The following is a 21,781-nucleotide window of genomic DNA, read 5'->3' on the forward strand; positions in this document are numbered from 1 at the left end:
GCACTAGATGGCAGCACTATGTCCTTCCATATAGTGTTCAGACAACTACCTAGGTATCTCTTCAACAAAGAAAATCATGAGAACAAAGCACATTTTATAATAGAAGTACATTTTAAACATTGTATTCTCTGTCTGAATCAGAAATTAATTGTTTTTTTTGGTGTTTAAAATCCTTTCCCAAAACTCAAAAGCAGCGACCAATCACAAGTGAATAAGAATACAATTCCTTAACCAGAACTTTTGCATTTCCGTCAATCAAGCATTTAAGCCTGAAAATTCCCTGCATTTTAAGACAGAAAATATAAATTATGGCATTAAAATGTAATTTTGCTTTCCCCATATTTTTTTGCAAAGACATATATTAGTAGTAAAAAATGTGTAACAATTAATATGGGGTCGATCACAATCCTTTAGAAACATTTATCTAATTATTTTTTTATTTTTACAAAAATTCACCATTCCAGTCTCAGGGAATTTTTGTAGATAAATAATTTGTGATTGACTCCTATGTGTTTGACCCCTGTAAAGGCATTAAATACATAGTTAAAGTCGCCTTTAGAACAGCAATGCATTGCCAGTCCTAAGCTGAACACGGGCCGGTGACCCAGTCACATGTGTTGCACAGGCGTAACTTTAGGGGTTGCAGGGGTAGAAGTTGCGACCGGGCCCTGCCTCCTGGGGGCCCGTTTGCCATGGATCAGACTCATATGGATTGTGCTGGCGCTAACAATTTTCTAAGCTAATTTAATGCTCCTCTGTCTTGTGTCCTGCAAGCTGTCAGGTAAGAGGAGGGAGTGTTAGTGGGGTCTGACGCTCACATAGCTGTCTGTGCGGGGTTAATGTTGCTCTCCTACAAATACAGCTGCGGATAGGCATCAGGCACCGGCCATTCATTTTAGCTCAAGTAGTCAAACCCATCCTACCTCCTACTGCTATGTCTGTGAGGTTCTTCAAGCAATTTCCTGCCTGTTCCCCTTTTAAATATACTGCCAGCTGGACGTAATACATATACTATTTTGGTTATAAAGATTTTGCACTCTTAGATATATTTGTTTGCACTTTTAGTTATATTTTTAAGAGTACATTCCGTTTAACCCTTTCCCACCATTAGGACATTCCATACCATCCTAACTGCGCTGGGCTTTAGTGCCGTTAGGATGGCATGGATCGTCCTAGCCATTTGACTGTCCTGATGCCATAGAAGCTTCCTAAATGGGATCGCAGGCTTGAGGGTGTGCCTAGCTTCATAGGCACTCCCCCCTGACCCGATATATGTTTGAAATCACCCGATTGCAAGGACTATCGCGTGATTTAAATCTTTACTTATTTGTTTACATCGGAACTTTGTTACGATGTAGACAAATAAGTCCCGGCAGGAAGGGGTTAAGTGTTCACCTTGCATTTAACCCCTTTGCTGCCACTAAAGACTTAAATGACAGCCAAGCTAAAGTAAAAAAAATCTATTATGTAAAATAAAAAATATAGCCACAAACAAAGACAGCTACAGTTTGGAAAGCAACATACAAAAATTAGAATATCGTGCTAAAGTTAATTTATTTCACTAATGCAACTGAAAAGGTGAAACTAATATATGACATAGACTCATTACATGCACAGCAAGATAGTTCAAGCCGTGATTGGTCATAATTGTAATGATTATGGCTTAAAGCTCATGAAAACCCCAAATCCACAATCTCAGAAAATTAGAATATTACATTCAATCAATAAAACAAGGATTGTACATGCCTGTAGAACAATATCGGACCTCTGAAAAGTATAAGCATGCATACTGTATGTACTCAGTACTTGGTTTAAGCCCCTTTTGCAGCAATTACTGCCTCAATGCGGCGTGGCATGGAAGCTATTAGCCTGTGGCACTGCTGAGGTGTTATGGAAGACCAGGATGCCTCAATACCGGCCTTCAGCTCTTCTGCATTGTTCAGTCTCATGTCTCTAATCTTTCTCTTGGCAATGCCCCATAGATTCTCTATGGGGTTCAGGTCAGGCAAGTTTGCTGACCAATCAAGCACAGTAATCCCATGGTCATTGAACCAGGTTTTGTTGCTTTTGGCAGTGTGGGCAGGTGCCAAGTCCTGCTGGAAAATGAAGTCAGCATCCCCATAGAGCTCGTCTGTGGAAGGAAGCATGAAGTGCTCCAAAATTTCCTGGTAGACGGCTGCGTTGACCCTGGACTTAATGAAGCACAGTGGACCAACACCAGCAGATGACATAGCTCCCCAAATCAACACAGACTGTGGAAACTTCACACTGGACTTCAAGCATCTTGCAGTTTGTGCCTTTCCATTCTTCCTCCATACTCTGGGTCCTTGGTTTTCAAATGAGATGCAAAATTTGCTCTCATCAGAAAAGAGGACCACTGATCAACAGACCAGGTCTGTTTTTCTTTAGCCCAGGTAAGACGCTTCTGACGTTGTTTGTTGTTCAGGAGTGACTTGACAAGAGGAATACGACATTTGAAGCCCATGTCCAGGATCCGTCTGTGTGTGGTGGCTCTTGTGAAAGTCCCCAACACTTTTGAATGGCCTTTTCCTGACAATCCTCTCCAGGCTGTGGTCATCCCTGCTGCTTGTTCACCTTTTTCTTCCACACTTTTCCCTTCCACATAACTTTGTATTAATGTGCTTTGATATAGCACTTTGGGAACATCCAACTTCTTTTGCAATTACCTTTTGAGGCTTTCCCTCCTTATGGAGGGTGTCAATGATGGTTTTCTGCACAACTGTCAGGTCAGCAGTCTTTCCCATGATTGTGATTCCTACTGAACCCGACTGAGAGACCATTTAATGGCTCAGGAACCCTTTGCAGGTGTTATGGCTTAATTAGCTGATTAGAGTGGGACACTTTGAGCCTAGAATATTGCACCTTTTCACAATATTCTAATTTTCTGAGATTGTGGATTTGGGGTTTTCATGAGCTGTAAGCCATAATCATCACATTATGACAAATCACGACTTGAACTATCTTGCTTTGCATGTAATGAGTCTATCTCATATATTAGTTTCACCTTTTAAGTTGCATTAGTGAAATAAATTAACTTTTGCACGATATTCTAGTTTTTCGAGTTTCACCTGTATGTATGTATGTACTAATGCGTGGTAGTGGTGAAGGTGGGCTCCTTCATGGATTCTTGCACCAGGGCCCTGAGCTTTCTAGATATGCTTCTGATGTGTTGTAGGTACAGTACGCCATGTGTCCAGCCTAGGAAAGGAAGTGTTTTGAAGCACCACAGTTGAATATTTAACCCTTTTGCAGAGGTAAAACAGCAAAATACCCTACAATACCATAGAAATTACCATGAACTACATAGCTAATTATGAAAAACTATACCAAATGCAGATTTCCCTTTGGGGAAAATGTTCCAGTTCCGAAAGTCAAACTACAAAGTCATGCTCCCCTCAAAAAAACACCCTCACCCCGGCAAGAAAGCCTCCCTCACATTGCACAGACAGAAGTTAACTGGGGAATGCTGGGAGAGTTGCTCAAACATTCACAACCTACCTTGCTAGCTAGCACAGACTACCTCAGGGCCTAGTCAGAATGTTATTCTGCCCTGGCACTGTACACCTGGGGCACAATGACTAGAGGCTACGGGGTAGATTTATCAAGCAGCGGATGCTGCAATCTACCCCCAAAGTTTCATGTTCGCCTGAAACTTAAGTTAAGAAGCAGCGATTGTAAGACCGCTGCTCTTTAACTCATTCACCACCTCTGAGGTGGCAGACAGCAATCACCTTGTTCGGATACGATCGGGATGATTGACACCCCCTGCTAGTGGCCGATTTGCTGCAAATGTGAAGGGGCGGCATTGCACAAGAAATGCTTGTGTAATGATAAATGCCGACACTGTATGCTGTCGGCATTTATCGATGTACAGCGGATCATGTCTGCCTGACATTTGATAAATTTACCCCTATCTCTTTTGTGGCATTTTTACATTTGCAGTCAGTATGATCCATTAGTAAGGCCCAGTTCAAATCTTGACACTGACTGACTTTGCGACAAAAAGTCGTAAAGGAAATCTATGCATAAGGGGCTGTCTCATCAGTTGTTGCCTGTGATATATCTGTATTAGATGATACATTGTACATCAGTTGTTACCTGTGATATATCTGCATTAGATGATACATTGTACATCAGTTGTTGTCTGTGATATATCTGTATTAGATGATACATTGTACATCAGTTGTTACCTGTGATATATCTGTATTAGATGATACATTGTACATCAGTTGTTGTCTGTGATATATCTGTATTAGATGATACATTGTACATCAGTTGTTACCTGTGATATATCTGCATTAGATGATACATTGTACATCAGTTGTTGTCTGTGATATATCTGTATTAGATGATACATTGTACATCAGTTGTTACCTGTGATATATCTGCATTAGATGATACATTGTACATCAGTTGTTGTCTGTGATATATCTGTATTAGATGATACATTGTACATCAGTTGTTACCTGTGATATATCTGCATTAGATGATACATTGTACATCAGTTGTTGTCTGTGATATATCTGTATTAGATGATACATTGTACATCAGTTGTTACCTGTGATATATCTACATTAGATGATGCATTGTACATCAGTTGTTGTCTGTGATATATCTACATTAGATGATACATTGTACATCAGTTGTTGTCTGTGATATATCTACATTAGATGATACATTGTACATCAGTTGTTGTCTGTGATATATCTACATTAGATGATACATTGTACATCAGTTGATGCCTGTGATATATCTGCATTAGATGATACATTGTACATCAGTTGTTGCCTGTCATATATCTGCATTAGATGATGCATTGTACATCAGTTGTTGTCTGTGATATATCTGCATTAGATGATACATTGTACATCAGTTGTTGTCTGTGATATATCTGCATTAGATGATACATTGTACATCAGTTGTTACCTGTGATATATCTGTATTAGATGATACATTGTACATCAGTTGTTACCTGTGATATATCTGCATTAGATGACACATTGTACATCAGTTGTTGTCTGTGATATATCTGCATTATATTATACATTGTACATCAGTTGTTGTCTGTGATATATCTGCATTAGATGATACATTGTACATCAGTTGTTGTCTGTGATATATCTACATTAGATGATACATTGTACATCAGTTGTTGTCTGTGACATATCTGTATTAGATGATACATTGTACATAATTTGTTGTCTGTGATATATCTGTATTAGATGATACATTGTACATCAGTTGTTGTCTGTGATATATCTATATTAGATGATACATTGTACATCAGTTGTTGCCTGTGATATATCCCCATTAGATGATACATTGTACATCAGTTGTTACCTGTGATATATCTGCATTAGATGATACATTGTACATCAGTTGTTGTCTGTGATATATCTGTATTAGATGATACATTGTACATCATTTGTTACCTGTGATATATCTGCATTAGATGATACATTGTACATCAGTTGTTGTCTGTGATATATCTGTATTAGATGATACATTGTACATCAGTTGTTACCTGTGATATATCTACATTAGATGATGCATTGTACATCAGTTGTTGTCTGTGATATATCTACATTAGATGATACATTGTACATCAGTTGTTGTCTGTGATATATCTACATTAGATGATACATTGTACATCAGTTGTTGTCTATGATATATCTACATTAGATGATACATTGTACATCAGTTGATGCCTGTGATATATCTGCATTAGATGATACATTGTACATCAGTTGTTGCCTGTGATATATCTGCATTAGATGATGCATTGTACATCAGTTGTTGTCTGTGATATATCTGCATTAGATGATACATTGTACATCAGTTGTTGTCTGTGATATATCTGCACTAGATGATACATTGTACATCAGTTGTTACCTGTGATATATCTGTATTAGATGATACATTGTACATCAGTTGTTACCTGTGATATATCTGCATTAGATGACACATTGTACATCAGTTGTTACCTGTGATATATCTGCATTATATTATACATTGTACATCAGTTGTTGTCTGTGATATATCTGCATTAGATGATACATTATACATCAGTTGTTGTCTGTGATATATCTACATTAGATGATACATTGTACATCAGTTGTTGTCTGTGACATATCTGTATTAGATGATACATTGTACATAATTTGTTGTCTGTGATATATCTGTATTAGATGATACATTGTACATCAGTTGTTGTCTGTGATATATCTACCTTAGATGATACATTGTACATCAGTTGTTGCCTGTGATATATCCCCATTAGATGATACATTGTACATCAGTTGTTGTCTGTGATATATCTGTATTAGATGATACATTGTACATCAGTTGTTGTCTGTGATATATCTGCATTAGATGATACATTGTACATCAGTTGTTGTCTGTGATATATCTGTATTAGATGACACATTGTACATCAGTTGTTGTCTGTGATATATCTGCATTAGAGTATATATTGTACATCAGTTGTTGTCTGTGATATATCTGTATTAGATGACACATTGTACATCAGTTGTTGTCTGTGATATATCTGTATTAGATGACACATTGTACATCAGTTGTTGTCTGTGATATATCTGCATTAGATGATACATTGTACATCAATTGTTGTCTGTGATATATCTGTATTAGATTATGCATTGTACATCAATTGTTGTCTGTGATATATCTGTATTAGATGATGCATTGTACATCAGTTGTTGTCTGTGATATATCTGTATTAGATGATACATTGTACATCAGTTGTTGTCTGTGATATATCTGTATTAGATGATGCATTGTACATCAGTTGTTGTCTGTGATATATCTGTATTAGATGACACATTGTACATCAGTTGTTGCCTGTGATATATCTGCATTAGATGATACATTGTACATCAGTTGTTGTCTGTGATATATCTACATTAGATGATACATTGTACATCAGTTGTTGTCTGTGATATATCTGCATTATATTATACATTGTACATCAGTTGTTGTCTGTGATATATCTACATTATATTATACATTGTACATCAGTTGTTGTCTGTGATATATCTGTATTAGATGATACATTGTACATCAGTTGTTGTCTGTGATATATCTGTATTAGATGATGCATTGTACATCAGTTGTTGTCTGTGATATATCTGTATTAGATGACACATTGTACATCAGTTGTTGCCTGTGATATATCTGCATTAGAGTATATATTGTACATCAGTTGTTGTCTGTGATATATCTGTATTAGATGATGCATTGTACATCATTTGTTGTCTGTGATATATCTGTATTAGATGATACATTGTACATCAGTTGTTGCCTGTGATATATCTGCTTTAGATGATACATTGTACATCAGTTGTTACCTGTGATATATCTGCATTAGATGATACATTGTACATCAGTTGTTGTCTGTGATATATCTACATTAGATGATACATTGTACATCAGTTGTTGTCTGTGATATATCTGCATTATATTATACATTGTACATCAGTTGTTGTCTGTGATATATCTACATTATATTATACATTGTACATCAGTTGTTGTCTGTGATATATCTGCATTAGATGATACATTGTACATCAGTTGTTGTCTGTGATATATCTGCATTAGAGTATACATTGTACATCAGTTGTTACCTGTGCTATATCTGTATTAGATGACACATTGTACATCAGTTGTTGTCTGTGATATATCTGCATTAGAGTATATATTGTACATCAGTTGTTGTCTGTGATATATCTGTATTAGATGACACATTGTACATCAGTTGTTGTCTGTGATATATCTGCATTATATTATACATTGTACATCAGTTGTTACCTGTGATATATCTGTATTAGATGACACATTGTACATCAGTTGTTACCTGTGATATATCTGCATTAGATGATGCATTGTAAATCAGTTGTTGTCTGTGATATATCTACATTAGATGATACATTGTACATCGGTTGCTGTCTGTGATATATCTACATTAGATGATACATTGTACATCAGTTGTTGTCTGTGATATATCCCCATTAGATGATACATTGTACATCGGTTGTTGTCTGTGATATATCTACATTAGATGATACATTGTACATCACTTGTTGCCTTTGATATATCTGCATTAGATAATCCATTGTACATCAATTGTTGTCTGTGATATATCTGCATTAGATGACACATTGTACATCAGTTGTTGTCTGTGACATATCCCCATTAAATGATACATTGTACATCGGTTGTTGTCTGTGATATATCTACATTAGATGATACATTGTACATCAGTTATTGCCTTTGATATATCTGCATTAGATGATACATTGTACATCAATTGTTGTCTATGATATATCTGCATTAGATGATACATTGTACATCAGTGGTTACCTGTGATATATCTGCATTAGATGATACATTGTACATCAGTTGTTGCCTGTGATATATCTGCATTAGATGATACATTGTACATCAGTTGTTGTCTGTGATATATCTGCATTAGATGATACATTGTACATCAATTGTTGTCTGTGATATATCTGCATTAGATGATACATTGTACATCAGTTGTTGCCTTTGATATATCTGCATTAGATGATACATTGTACATCAATTGTTGTCTGTGATATATCTGCATTAGATGATACATTGTACATCAGTTGTTGTCTTTGATATATCTGCATTAGATGATACATTGTACATCAGATGTTGCCTGTGATATATCTGCATTAGATGATACATTGTACATCAGTTGTTGCCTGTGATATATCTGTATTAGATGATGCATTGTACATTATTTGTTGCCTTTGATATATCCCTATTAGATTATACATTGTACATCAGTTATTGTCTGTGATATATCTACATTAGATGATACATTGTACATCAGTTGTTGCCTTTGATATATCCCTATTAGATTATACATTGTACATCAGTTAATGTCTGTGATATATCTACATTAGATGATACATTGTACATCAGTTGTTGCCTTTGATATATCCCTATTAGATTATACATTGTACATCAGTTGTTGCCGGTGATATATCTGCATTAGATGATACATTGTACATCAGTTGTTGTCTGTGATATATCTGCATTAGATAATACATTGTACATCAGTTGTTGCCTTTGATATATCCCTATTAGATGATACATTGTACATCAGTTGTTGCCTTTGATATATCCCTATTGGATGATACATTGTACATCAGTTGTTGCCTGTGATATATCTGCATTAGATGATACATTGTACATCAGTTGTTGCCTGTGATATATCTGCATTAGATGATACATTGTAAATCAGTTGTTGCCTGTAATATATCCCCATTAGATGATACATTGCACATCAGTTGTTGCCTTTGATATATCTGCATTAGATAATACATTGTACATCAGTTGTTGCCTGTGATATATCTGCATTAGATGATACATTGTACATCAGTTGTTGCCTGTAATATATCCCCATTAGATGATAAATTGCACATCAGTTGTTGCCTTTGATATATCTGCATTAGATAATACATTGTACATCAGTTGTTGCCTGTGATATATCTGCATTAGATGAAACATTGTACATCAATTGTTGCCTGTAATATATCCACATTAGATGATACATTGCACATCAGTTGTTGCCTTTGATATTTCTGCATTAGATAATACATTGTACATCAGTTGTTGCCTGTGATATATCTGCATTAGATGATACAACATTGTATATCAGTTGTTGTCTTTGATAAATCCCTATTAGATGATATATTGTACATCAGTTGTTGCCTGTGATATATCTGCATTAGATGATACATTGTACATCAGTTGTTGTCTGTGATATATCTGCATTAGATGATACATTGTACATCAGTTGTTGCCTGTGATATATCTGCATTAGATGATACATTGTACATCAGTTGTGGCCTGTGATATATCTGCATTAGATGATACATTGTACATCAGTTGTTGCCTGTGATATATCTGCATTAGATGATACATTGTACATCAGTTGTTGCCTTTGATATATCTGCATTAGATGATACATTGTACATCAATTGTTGTCTGTGATATATCTGTATTAGATGATACATTGTACATCAGTTGTTGCCTGTGATATATCTGCATTAGATGATACATTGTACATCGGTTGTTGTCTGTGATATATCTGCATTAGATGATACATTGTACATCAGTTGTTGCCTTTGATATATCCCTATTAGATGATACATTGTACATCAGTTGTTGCCTGTGATAAATCTGTATTAGATGATACATTGTACATCAGTTGTTGCCTGTGATATATCTGCATTAGATGATACATTGTACATCAGTTGTTGTCTGTGATATATCTGCATTAGATTATACATTATACATCAGTTGTTGCCTTTGATATATCCCTATTAGATTATACATTGTATATCAGATGTTGCCTTTGATATATCCCTATTAGATGATACATTGTACATCAGTTGTTGCCTTTGATATATCCCTATTAGATTATACATTGTATATCAGATGTTGCCTTTGATATATCCCTATTAGATGATACATTGTACATCAGTTGTTGCCTTTGATATATCTGCATTAGATGATACATTGTACATCAGTTGTTGTCTGTGATATATCTGCATTAGATGATACATTGTACATCAGTTGTTGCCTGTGATATATCTGCATTAGATGATACATTGTACATCAGTTGTTGCCTTTGATATATCTGCATTAGAGTATATATTGTACATCAGTTGTTGTCTGTGATATATCTGCATTAGATGATACATTGTACATCGGTTGTTGTCTGTGATATATCCCTATTAGATGATACATTGTACATCAGTTGTTGCCTGTGATATATCTGTATTAGATGATACATTGTACATCAGATGTTGTCTTTGATATATCTGTATTAGATGATACATTGTACATCAGTTGTTGTCTGTGATATATCTGCATTAGATGATACATTGTACATCAGTTGTTGTCTGTGATATATCTGTATTAGATGATACATTGTACATCAGTTATTGTCTGTGATATATCTACATTAGATGATACATTGTACATCAGTTGTTGTCTGTGATATATCTGCATTAGATGATGCATTGTACATCAGTTGTTGTCTGTGATATATCTACATTAGATGATACATTGTACATCAGTTGTTGTCTGTGATATATCTGCATTAGATGATACATTGTACATCAGTTGTTGTCTGTGATATATCTGTATTAGATGATGCATTGTACATCATTTGTTGTCTGTGATATATCTGCATTAGATGATACATTGCACATCAGTTATTGCCTGTGATATATGCCTATTAGATGATACATTGTACATCATTTGTTGCCTGTGATATATCTGCATTAGATGATACATTGTACATCAGTTGTTGCCTGTGATATATCTGTATTAGATGATACATTGTACATCAGTTGTTGTCTGTGATATATCTGTATTAGATGATGCATTGTACATCATTTGTTGTCTGTGATATATCTGCATTAGATGATACATTGTACATCATTTGTTGCCTGTGATATATCTGCATTAGATGATACATTGTACATCAGTTGTTGTCTGTGATATATCTGTATTAGATGATGCATTGTACATCATTTGTTGTCTGTGATATATCTGCATTAGATGATACATTGTACATCAGTTGTTGACTGTGATATATCTGCATTAGATGATACATTGTACATCAGTTGTTGCCTGTGATATATCCCTATTAGATGATACATTGTACATCAGTTGTTGTCTGTGATATATCTGTATTAGATGATGCATTGTACATCATTTGTTGTCTGTGATATATCTGTATTAGATGATACATTGTACATCAGTTGTTGTCTGTGATATATCCCTATTAGATGATACATTGTACATCAGTTGTTGCCTGTGATATATCTGCATTAGATGATACATTGTACATCAGTTGTTGTCTGTGATATATCCCCCATTAGATTATACATTTTAAACCAGTTGATGCAATGTATGTAGTCTGTGGCAATTTGTGATGATTTCTTAAGGACCACTAAATGCAGTAGAATGGCATAATTAACAAGTGCATAATAAAAAGACTATGTAATAACACGTTCTCTGAATTTCAAATAAGAAGTAGTTTTTTTTTCTGACAAATGTATTTTTTCTCCCATTTTCCGGCCCCCTGTATTATGTGACAGCCATCAGCCAATCACAAACTAGTATACGTATACTGCTTGTGCACACGCTCAGTAGGATCTTGTTCCCCAGAAAGTGTGAATATAAAAAAGATTTGATAACGGAAGTCAATCGAAAAGTGTCTTAAAACTGCATGTTCTTTCTGAATCATAAAAGTTTATGTCTGGAGTGCAGATGTGGTAATTTCTGGAGTCTGTGCCAATCAGCCTGGTAGAATGGTATGAACATACAATGTTAGCAGAATCAGAAGGACACAAGCACTTAATGACCACCAATGAATTATATATCAATGTTCCAATGAGATAACAGATGTTCCTTGACTTAGTTATAAAAGTGTCCAAATAAATGGAAGGAATGGGTAAGTGAAAAAATAGATGACATTTTGTGGTTGAAATCATTTTTTGCTTCTTTTTTAAATGATTTTGTACTTTGCTAAGTGAGTTTGGACAGGGGTAAAAGCATCCATACATTGTCAACGTTAAGCTATCGATTAATCGGAGCTTTATTTAGTTTAATAATATTTTCTGCATATATTACAAAAGTCTGCAAAAACAATTTATATATTTTATCTTCTACAATGTTAGTAATTATTATGATAAACATAGATATAAAATCCTACATTTTGGGAAGTTGAACAGATGCTAAATGTGGAACCATAAAGTGGGTGTATGACATATTTAGGAAATAATGAATCATTCCGACGTTTACCTTGTACAGAAATAGAAATAACTGTCTTTTTAAATATATTTAGTTACATTTTCCCATATTTGGTTATTTCTCCAAATGAAAGCTAAGAAAGTGCTTGGCCTATTAAAAAAACAAACAGAAAAACAGGGTATGGTGGAATTCGTAATCTACCGAGAAAGTAGTGAAATTAGCATTTGAATTCAATGGCCCCTATTTATGAAAGTCTGGCAGACCTGATCCGACAGTGTGTATCAGGTCCGCCAGACCTCGCTGAATACGGAGAGCAATGCGCTCTCCGTATTCAGCATTGCACCAGCAGCTCAAGAGCTGCTGGTGCAACGCCACCCCCTGCAGACTCGCGGCCAATAGGCTGCCAGCAGGGGGGTGTCAATCAACCTGATCGTACTCGATCGGGTTGATTTCCGGCGATGTCTGTCCACCTGGTGGAAACTCTGGTGGAATTTATGGATGAAATATCACGCAGGTGTGCACGCATGTGCTTGTGTGAACTAAGTTTAGAGGACTATTTTTTTTTGCTCTAATGCTGTCTACTTTTATATAATCAAAATGATTAACTCCAAGTTTAAAGGGACAGTTAATACCTTGAGATTGTAATAATGTAAACTGGTTATTTACAGTATGTGTATTCAAAAACCTAACCCTGACACATATTAGCAACTTATTGGCTTTAGCAGAGGGGATAAGAACTGCAATGAATAGTTTGCTAACATAATAACCATGGCTAGCTGTGTCTACTTCAGTAACGAGTCCAGATTGGCTCCTTCAAACAAGGCAAGTGGTGGTGGGGTGGAGTACATTGAAAACCATTTGCAACTAACAAGGTGTTAATGTATTACAAACATTTTCAAAATCACACAGTGGGCTAGATTTAACAAGCAGCGAATGCTGCTGTCTCCACCTAAAGTTACCGGCTCCCTGGAAACTTAAGTTGAGAAGCAGCGGTCGTAAGATTCGATCGGAATGATTGACACCCCCTGCAGGCCGCGAAGGTGCAGGAGGCAGCATTGCACAAGCATTTCACAAGAAATGCTTGTGCAATGTTAAATGCTGACAGCGTTTGTTGTCGGCATTTAGCGATGCAATATGATTCGCTACAGCTACTTGTCAACTTAGTTTCCAAACTTTTAATTACTGTATCATTTGTCTAATATTCTGACTAGAGGACTAAATAATGTAATTTACCTCTGAGTTATTGGCAGGTTTGCCTGAACAGTCCCACCTCATGAAATGGTCATCTGATGGTGAAGTTGGTTTTTTATAAAAACGGAATGACGAATGCAAAGTAGAAGATTCTGTCTTCACAGTCTTGTTTAGACTATGGGGAAGGGTCGTTGACACAACCTCCCTGCTAGCAGTCGGATTGAATCCATAAGTTCCTGCACATTTTGTGTCCACTTCAGAATAAACATTTTCCACATTGTCTTTGCAAGACCCACGGCCCATAGCGTAAAAAGCAATCGATTCTTCCAGCTTATTTTTAAAAGTAAATATATTAGGTTCCAGTTTATGGCAGCTTTCTGGCTCAGCATAGGTATGAAGCGCCTGAAATGTGCTGTATTTTTGATCTGATGAAGATCGTTCAGCTTTTGTACTTATGGCAGCACCAGGTGTCTTTTTAACAAATGCATAAGAAACGTTTTGATCTTCACGTGCTAAACATTTTATAGGCCCTTTTTCCAAAACTTGTGGGATTTTGGTTAAATCTGACGGCAAACCATGCTGAGCCTGAGGGAAGAGAATATTAAAGTTTGCTTAAATGTATCTAAAATAACAACAGTTATAGCTAACCAATCATAAAATGTACAGAAATACTAAATGTATTGTTATTATAAGTGGTTCCAACTATGTAGAACTTAAAGGGACAGTCAAGTCCAAAATAAACTTTCATGATTAAAATAGGGCATGTCATTTTAAACAACTTTCCAATTTACTTTTATAACCAATTTTGCTTTGTTCTCTTGGTATTCTTAGTTGAAAACTAAACTTAGGGAGGCTCATATGCTAATTTCTTAGACCTTGAAGGCTCTAATCTGAATGCATTTTGACAGTTTTTCACCACTAGAGGGAGTTAGTTCATGTGTGTCATATAGATAAGATTGAGCTCAAGCATGTGAAGTTACATAGGAGTCAGCACTGATTGGCTAAAATGCAACTCTGTCAAAAGAACTGAAATAAGGGGGCAGTTTGCAGAGGCATAGATACAAGGTAATTACAGAGGTAAAATGTGTATTATTATGACTGTGTTAGTTATGCAAAACTGGGGAATGGGTAATAAAAAGGGATTATCTATCTTTTTAAACAACAAAAATTCTGGTGTTTAAGGACCAGTTGCACTACTGGTTTGTTTCAGAATCAAAATTAATGTTTAACTCAACCTTTTTCATACCAAAAATAAATAAAATATCATGGTATACCTTGCACTTTCATTTGCATGATACATTTTTATTGTTCCATTAATTCAACTAGTAATATATGCTGTGTGATGTTAGGTTATTTTATTATTTATTATTATTTATTTCTAAAGCACCAACATCGCTGTGATATTCGGTATAAAATTAGTACAATAATGAAAATACTTTTATATGAATTATAAAGGGTAGAGGGCCCTGCCTGTGAGTCACTGGTCTCCGTACACCCCCTTTACGTGAGGTGATCAACATGACATATAGGGGCCGATTTATCAAGCTTCTTATGGAGCTTGATGCCCCTGTTTCCGCGTGAGCCTTCAGGCTCGCCGGAAACAGAAGTTATGAAGCAGCGGGCTAAAGACCGCTGCTCCATAACTCGTCCGCCTGCTCTGAGGCCGCGGACAGAAATCAACCGATTGAATACGATCGGGTTGATTGACACCCCCTGCTAGCGACTGATTGGCCGCGAATCTGCAGGGGGTGGCATTGCACCAGCAGTTCCCAAGAACTGCTGGTGCAATGATAAATGCTGACAGCAAATGATACGCTACATCATATCATGTCCGCTCGCACTATGATAAATCTACCCCATTGACTTGTTCATTTGCATTTTAAAGGGAGTGCATGGGAGAGGCAATCTATCTTTAAGGACTATTAAAAACAGTAGAAATTCATAATCAGCAGATGCATAATAAAAACACAATGACATAGAACTTAGCAGTAGATAGTTTTTTTCTGACAAATTTTAAAATTCCTTTAAATTTCACTTTTCCTGTATCATGTGACAGCCATCAGCGAATCATAGACTAATAATATATAATGTGCTAATAAGAAACACATGCTCAGTGGGAGCTGGGGTCTCAGGAAGTGTGCATATAAAAAGATTGTGCACATTTTAATAATAGAAGGAAACTGGAACTTTTTCAAATGTAATGCTCTATTTGAATCATGAAGGTATAATTTTGACTTGCAGGTCCCTTTAATGTGTGTTGTATGCCTCGCTGAATAGATAAGCTTTAAATGATCACTTGAAACTTTGAAAGCTAGAGGAAAGTCTTGCTTAGTTATATGTTCTTTATTAATAATACCCTCAGGATTTTCATAAATTTGTCTTATGTAGCCACCAATCAGCAAGTGCTATCCAGGGTCCTGAACCAAAAATGGGCCGGCTCCTTAGCTTAGATTCCTTTTCAAATAACTATACCAAAAGAATGAAGAAGAAAAAATGATAATAGGAGTAAATTAGAAAGTTGCTTAAATTTGCCTCCTCTATCTAAATCATGAAAGAAAAATTTGGGTTTAGAATCCCTTTAATAACTTTTGCTTACTATATATCTGCCTAATTTATATAAACACAATTTACCTGCAGTTTTAATTCAGAAGATATGCTTTTTAGCTCTTTCGGGGAAGTGCTTGTCAAGGGCGACGTATCACCAGAAGTTCCTGTCTCCTTGTGAATTGTGCTGTTTGCTTGTTTGTCTTTTGCAGCATCAGGGCTATTCCCAAAATCCTTGTTTTTGCTTATCTGTAATACAGAAGATAAATATTCAGTGAGTTTTCCATACACACCAACAGTTATACAGTCACTGAAACAACCCAATCATTTACACAAATCACATAGTATTACAATACAGCAATAGTAGGTTTTATTGTATGTGTGTGCAAGACCATGACCCAAAAAATGCTAGAAAAATAAATGTCATTATTAAATTATCCATGGGTTGTATAAACTATACCATACTGTGCTCATTAGTGGAGTGCTAATTTATCGCACACCCGTTTACGGGCGCGCAATAAATAACCAGCCATTAAATTTAGTGCTCCGAACATTAACTAGAGATCAGATCTCTGGTTAATTTTCAGAATTGCCCCCAAAATACAGTGCTCTGTAGTTTAAAAAAAAAAGAACATTTTATATATTTTTTTTTTAAATAACTGCAAGAAGCAGTTATGAGGGGTTAAAGTTGCGGGTGTGGGGTGTTAGAAAAAAACCGACATGAAAAGCTGTGTGTTCCCTGTAAATATATCTGCATATGGATATATATATATATGTATATATGTATGTGTTAATATAACTTAATTTGTGCATATACACATGTAAACACATGCATATATATGTAAATATTCATATACATATATATTTAATTTTGCTGCCTGGCATGAGAATGAGGCTCCCATTGGAGCCTATTGAAGTGCACTCTCATGAGCGCAAAGCTTCCATGCAATTGCAAACGCGAAATCGAGTAGTAAATTATTTTCTGGAATATTTTAGTAATAAAATGACTTTTGGATAGTTATATATCCCACTCATAAGCACTTACTAAGGACCACTATTCTCTACTGAGCTGTCTATTAATGCAGTTACCTTGGTGCAGGCTACTGTCAATATTTCTTTGTATGGATCCAATGGATATTTGCAGTAATGTTCTAGCAGATCTTGTAGTTGGGAATGGGTGCTGCTTTCTCCTTCAATCACATAATTACCGGCTGGTAAATGGTCAATCATAAAATGTCGACATCTCTCCGCTCCCCTGAGTATTAAAAATACATTTTTTTTAAAGTTGTATGGTTTTCTTTTTTGTTTCTTTTAAAAAAGAGTTACCTGTTATGTGATACTATGGTTGGACTCTTTAGAAAGACACTATCCAGACATGACAAACCTTTTAACAGCATTTGCTCATAGTTCACCTTCATAACTGCTAGTTTAAAGGGACACTCAAGTCAAAATAAACTCTTATGATTCAGATAGACCATGCAATTTTAAGACACTTTCCAATTTACTTCCATTATCAAATTGTGCACAGTCTTTTTATATTCACACTTTTTGGGGAACAAAATCCTACTGAGCATGTGCACAAGCTCACAGGGTATACGGTATACGTTTACTAGTCTGTAATTGGCTTATCTTATGCCCCCCCCCCAAAAAAAAACGCTTTTTTTTGCAAACTGGGTAGGGGGGAGGTTAAGAGAGCTGTTTGGGGGGATCGTGGAGGTTGGCGGGAACCTACACTGCAGAAACTATTAATATATATTAGTGATGCACCAAAATGTAAATTCTGGACCGAAACCGAATCCGAAAATCCAGGAGGCACTTAGCCAAAAACGGAAACCGAAAAATGTCTTTTTTTCCAATTTCTTTTTTTGCATAATTAGACTTCCTTTCATGCAATTGGCAAGAGTCCATGAGCTAGTGACGTATGGGATATACAATCCTACCAGGAGGGGCAAAGTTTCCCAAACCTCAAAATGCCTATAAATACACCCCCCACCACACCCACAATTCAGTTTTACAAACTTTGCCTCCTATGGAGGTGGTGAAGTAAGTTTGTGCTAAGATTTCTACGTTGATATGCGCTTCTCAGCATTTTTGAAGCCCGTTTCCTCTCAGAGTACAGTGAATGTCAGAGGGATGTGACGGGAGTATTACCTATTGAATGTAATGGCTTTCCTCATGGGGATCTATTTCATAGGTTCTCTGTTATCGGTCGTAGAGATTCATCTCCTACCTCCCTTTTCAGATCGACAATATACTCTCATATTCCGTTACCTCTACTGATAACCGTTTCAGTATTGGTTTAGCTATCTGCTATATGTGGATGGGTGTCTTTTGGTAAGTATGTTTTCATTACTTAAGACACTCTTAGCTATGGTTTGGCACTTTATGTATTTTTATAAAGTTCTAAATATATGTATTGTACTTATATTTGCCATGATTCAGGTTTTCAGTATATTTCCTTTTGCAGACTGTCAGTTTCATATCTGGGAAATGCTTTTTTATGAAAATGTATTTATTACCTGGGGTATAGTCTTTTTTTCAAATTGACTGTCTTTTAAATTCGCGGGCAGAATTATTGCGTCATTCTTCATTATTGCGTTCGTTGACGCAAATTCGTCATCTTAGTTGACGCCGGGTCCTTCACAAGGTTGCATCATCTATGACGCGAGTGTGTTATTTCCTGACATTTTTGGCGCCAAAAAATATTTTGCTGTGCGTCATACTTGGCGCCAAATATTTTCTTTATTTAGACCCCATTTCTATTTGCCTCTTGCCTTTTTTCTATGTCAGAGGGCTATGCTGTTTACATTTTTTCACATTCCTGAAACTGCCATATAAGGAAATTGATAATTTTGCTTTATATGTTGTTTTTTCTCTTACATTTGCAAGATCTCTCAATCTGACCCAGTCTCAGAAATCACTGTTGGAACCCTGATGCCTGATAACAGTTCTACCAAAGCTAAGTGCATTTGTTGTAAACTTGTGCAGATTATACCTCCAGCTGTGGTTTGTAATAGTTGTCATGATAAACTTTTACATGCAGAAAATGTATCCATCAGTAGTAGTTCATTATCTGTTGCTGTTCCCTCAACATCTAATGCACAAGATATACCTGTAAATTTAAAAGAATTTATTTCTAATTCTATTCAGAAGGCTTTGTCTGCCATTCTGCCTTCTAATAAACGTAAAAGGTCTTTTAAAACCTCTCATAGAGTTGATGACATTTCAAATGACCGGCAACATACTGATTTATCCTTCTCTGATGAGGATCTATCTGATTCAGAAGATCCTGCCTCAGATGTTGACACTGACAAATCCTCTTATTTATGTAAAATAGAGTATATTCGTTCTTTGTTAAAAGAAGTGTTGATTACATTAGATATGGAGGAAACTAGTCCTCTTGATATTAAAACTAGTAAATGTTTAAATTCTGTTTATAAACCTCCTGTGGTTATTACAGAGGTTTTTCCAGTTCCTGATGCTATTTCTGATATGATTTCTAAAGAATGGAATAGGCCTGGTACTTCTTTTATTCCTTCTTCAAGGTTTAAAAAATTGTATCCTTTGCCAGCAGTTAGATTGGAGTTTTGGGAAAAGAACCCCAAAGTTGATGGGGCTATCTCTACTCTTGCTAAACGTACTACTATTCCTTATTTATATTCAGGTCATCTTCTTAGGCCTGCAATTTCTTTGGCTGATGTTGCAGCTGCTTCAACTTTTTAGTTGGAAACTTTAGCGCAACAAGTATCGGATCATAATTTGTCTAGCATTGTTAAGGTGATTCAACATGCTAATAATTTCATTTGTGATGCCATTTTTTATATCATCAAAATTGATGTTAAATATATGTCTTTAGCTATTTTAGCTAGAAGAGCTTTGTGGCTCAAATCTTGGAATGCTGATATGACTTCTAAGTCCAGATTGCTATCTCTTTCTTTCCAAGGTAATAAATTATTTGGTTCTCAGTTGGATTCAATAATTTCAACTGTTACTGGGGGGAAGGGATTTTTTGCCTCAAGATAAAAGACCTAAGGGTAAATCTACAGCTTCTAACCGTTTTCGTTCCTTTTGACAAAATAAGGAACAGAAACCTAATCCTTCCCCCAAGGAATCTGTTTCCAATTGGAAGCCTTCCTCAAATTGGAATAAATCCAAGCCATTTAAGAGATCAAAGTCAGCCCACAAGTCCGCATGAAGGTACGCCCTCATTCCAGCTTAGCTAGTAGGGGGAAGATTTAAATTTTTAAAGATGTTTTGATCAATTCAGTCCAAAATCATTGGATTCAGAGTATTGTCTCTCAGGGGTACAGAATAGGATTCAGAGTAAGACTGCCCGTGAGAAGATTTTTTTATCTCACTCATTCCAGCAAACCCAGTAAAGGCTCAGACTTTTCTGAAGTGTGTTTTAGACCTGGAGTTATCAGGGGTAATCATGCCAGTTCTGTTTCAGGAACAGGGTCTGGGGCTTTATTCAAATCTATTCATTGTCCCAAAGAAAGAAAATTCATTCAGACCAGTTCTGGATCTAAAGATTTTGAATCGATATGTAAGAGTACCAACTTTCAAAATGGTGACTATGAGGACTATTCTGCCTTTTGTTCAGCAAGGGCATTATATGTCCACAATAGACTTACAGGATGCATATCTTCATATTCCGATTCATCCGGATCACTATCAGTTCCTGAGATTCTCTTTTCTAGACAAGCATTACCAATTTGTTGCTCTTCCTTTTGGCCTAGTGACAGCTCCAAGAATCTTTTCAAAGGTTCTCGGTGCCCTACTCTCTGTAATCAGAGAACGGGGTATGCAGTGTTTCCTTATTTGGACGATATCTTAGTACTCGCTCAGTCTTTACGTTCTGGAGAATCTCACACAAATCAACTAGTGTTGTTTCTTCGAAGACAAGGTTGGAGGATCAATTTACCAAAAAATTCTTTGATATCTCAGACAAAGGTAACCTTTTTAGGTTTCCAGATAGATTCAGTGTCCATGACTTTGTCTCTAACAGACAAGAGACGTTTGAAATTGGTCGCAGCCTGTCGGAACCTTCAGTCTCAGTCATTCCCTTCAGTAGCTATCTGCATGGAAGTTTTAGGTCTCATGACTGCAGCATCGGACGCGATCCCCTTTGCTCGTTTTCATATGAGACCTCTCCAGCTTTGTATGCTGAACCAATGGTGCATCGATTATACAAGGATATCACAATTAA

The 21,781-nt window shown here is 36.1% G+C and overlaps 1 protein-coding gene across 1 annotated transcript in view; it reads right to left on the minus strand.

The window, feature by feature from the left end:
- SH2D2A (SH2 domain containing 2A) overlaps positions 1 to 21,781 on the minus strand; it is a 130,866-nt gene that overhangs the window by 1,779 nt on the left and 107,306 nt on the right. The window contains exons 5-7 of the mRNA XM_053695809.1: positions 17,662 to 17,827; positions 16,660 to 16,821; positions 14,071 to 14,613 (exon numbers count right to left, since the gene is read on the minus strand). Coding sequence (XP_053551784.1) covers positions 14,071 to 14,613; positions 16,660 to 16,821; positions 17,662 to 17,827 — 871 coding nt within the window. The remainder of the gene's footprint in view (positions 1 to 14,070; positions 14,614 to 16,659; positions 16,822 to 17,661; positions 17,828 to 21,781) is intronic.

The sequence above is a fragment of the Bombina bombina genome, chromosome 1 (assembly GCF_027579735.1).
Source record: "Bombina bombina isolate aBomBom1 chromosome 1, aBomBom1.pri, whole genome shotgun sequence".
NCBI lineage: Eukaryota > Metazoa > Chordata > Amphibia > Anura > Bombinatoridae > Bombina > Bombina bombina.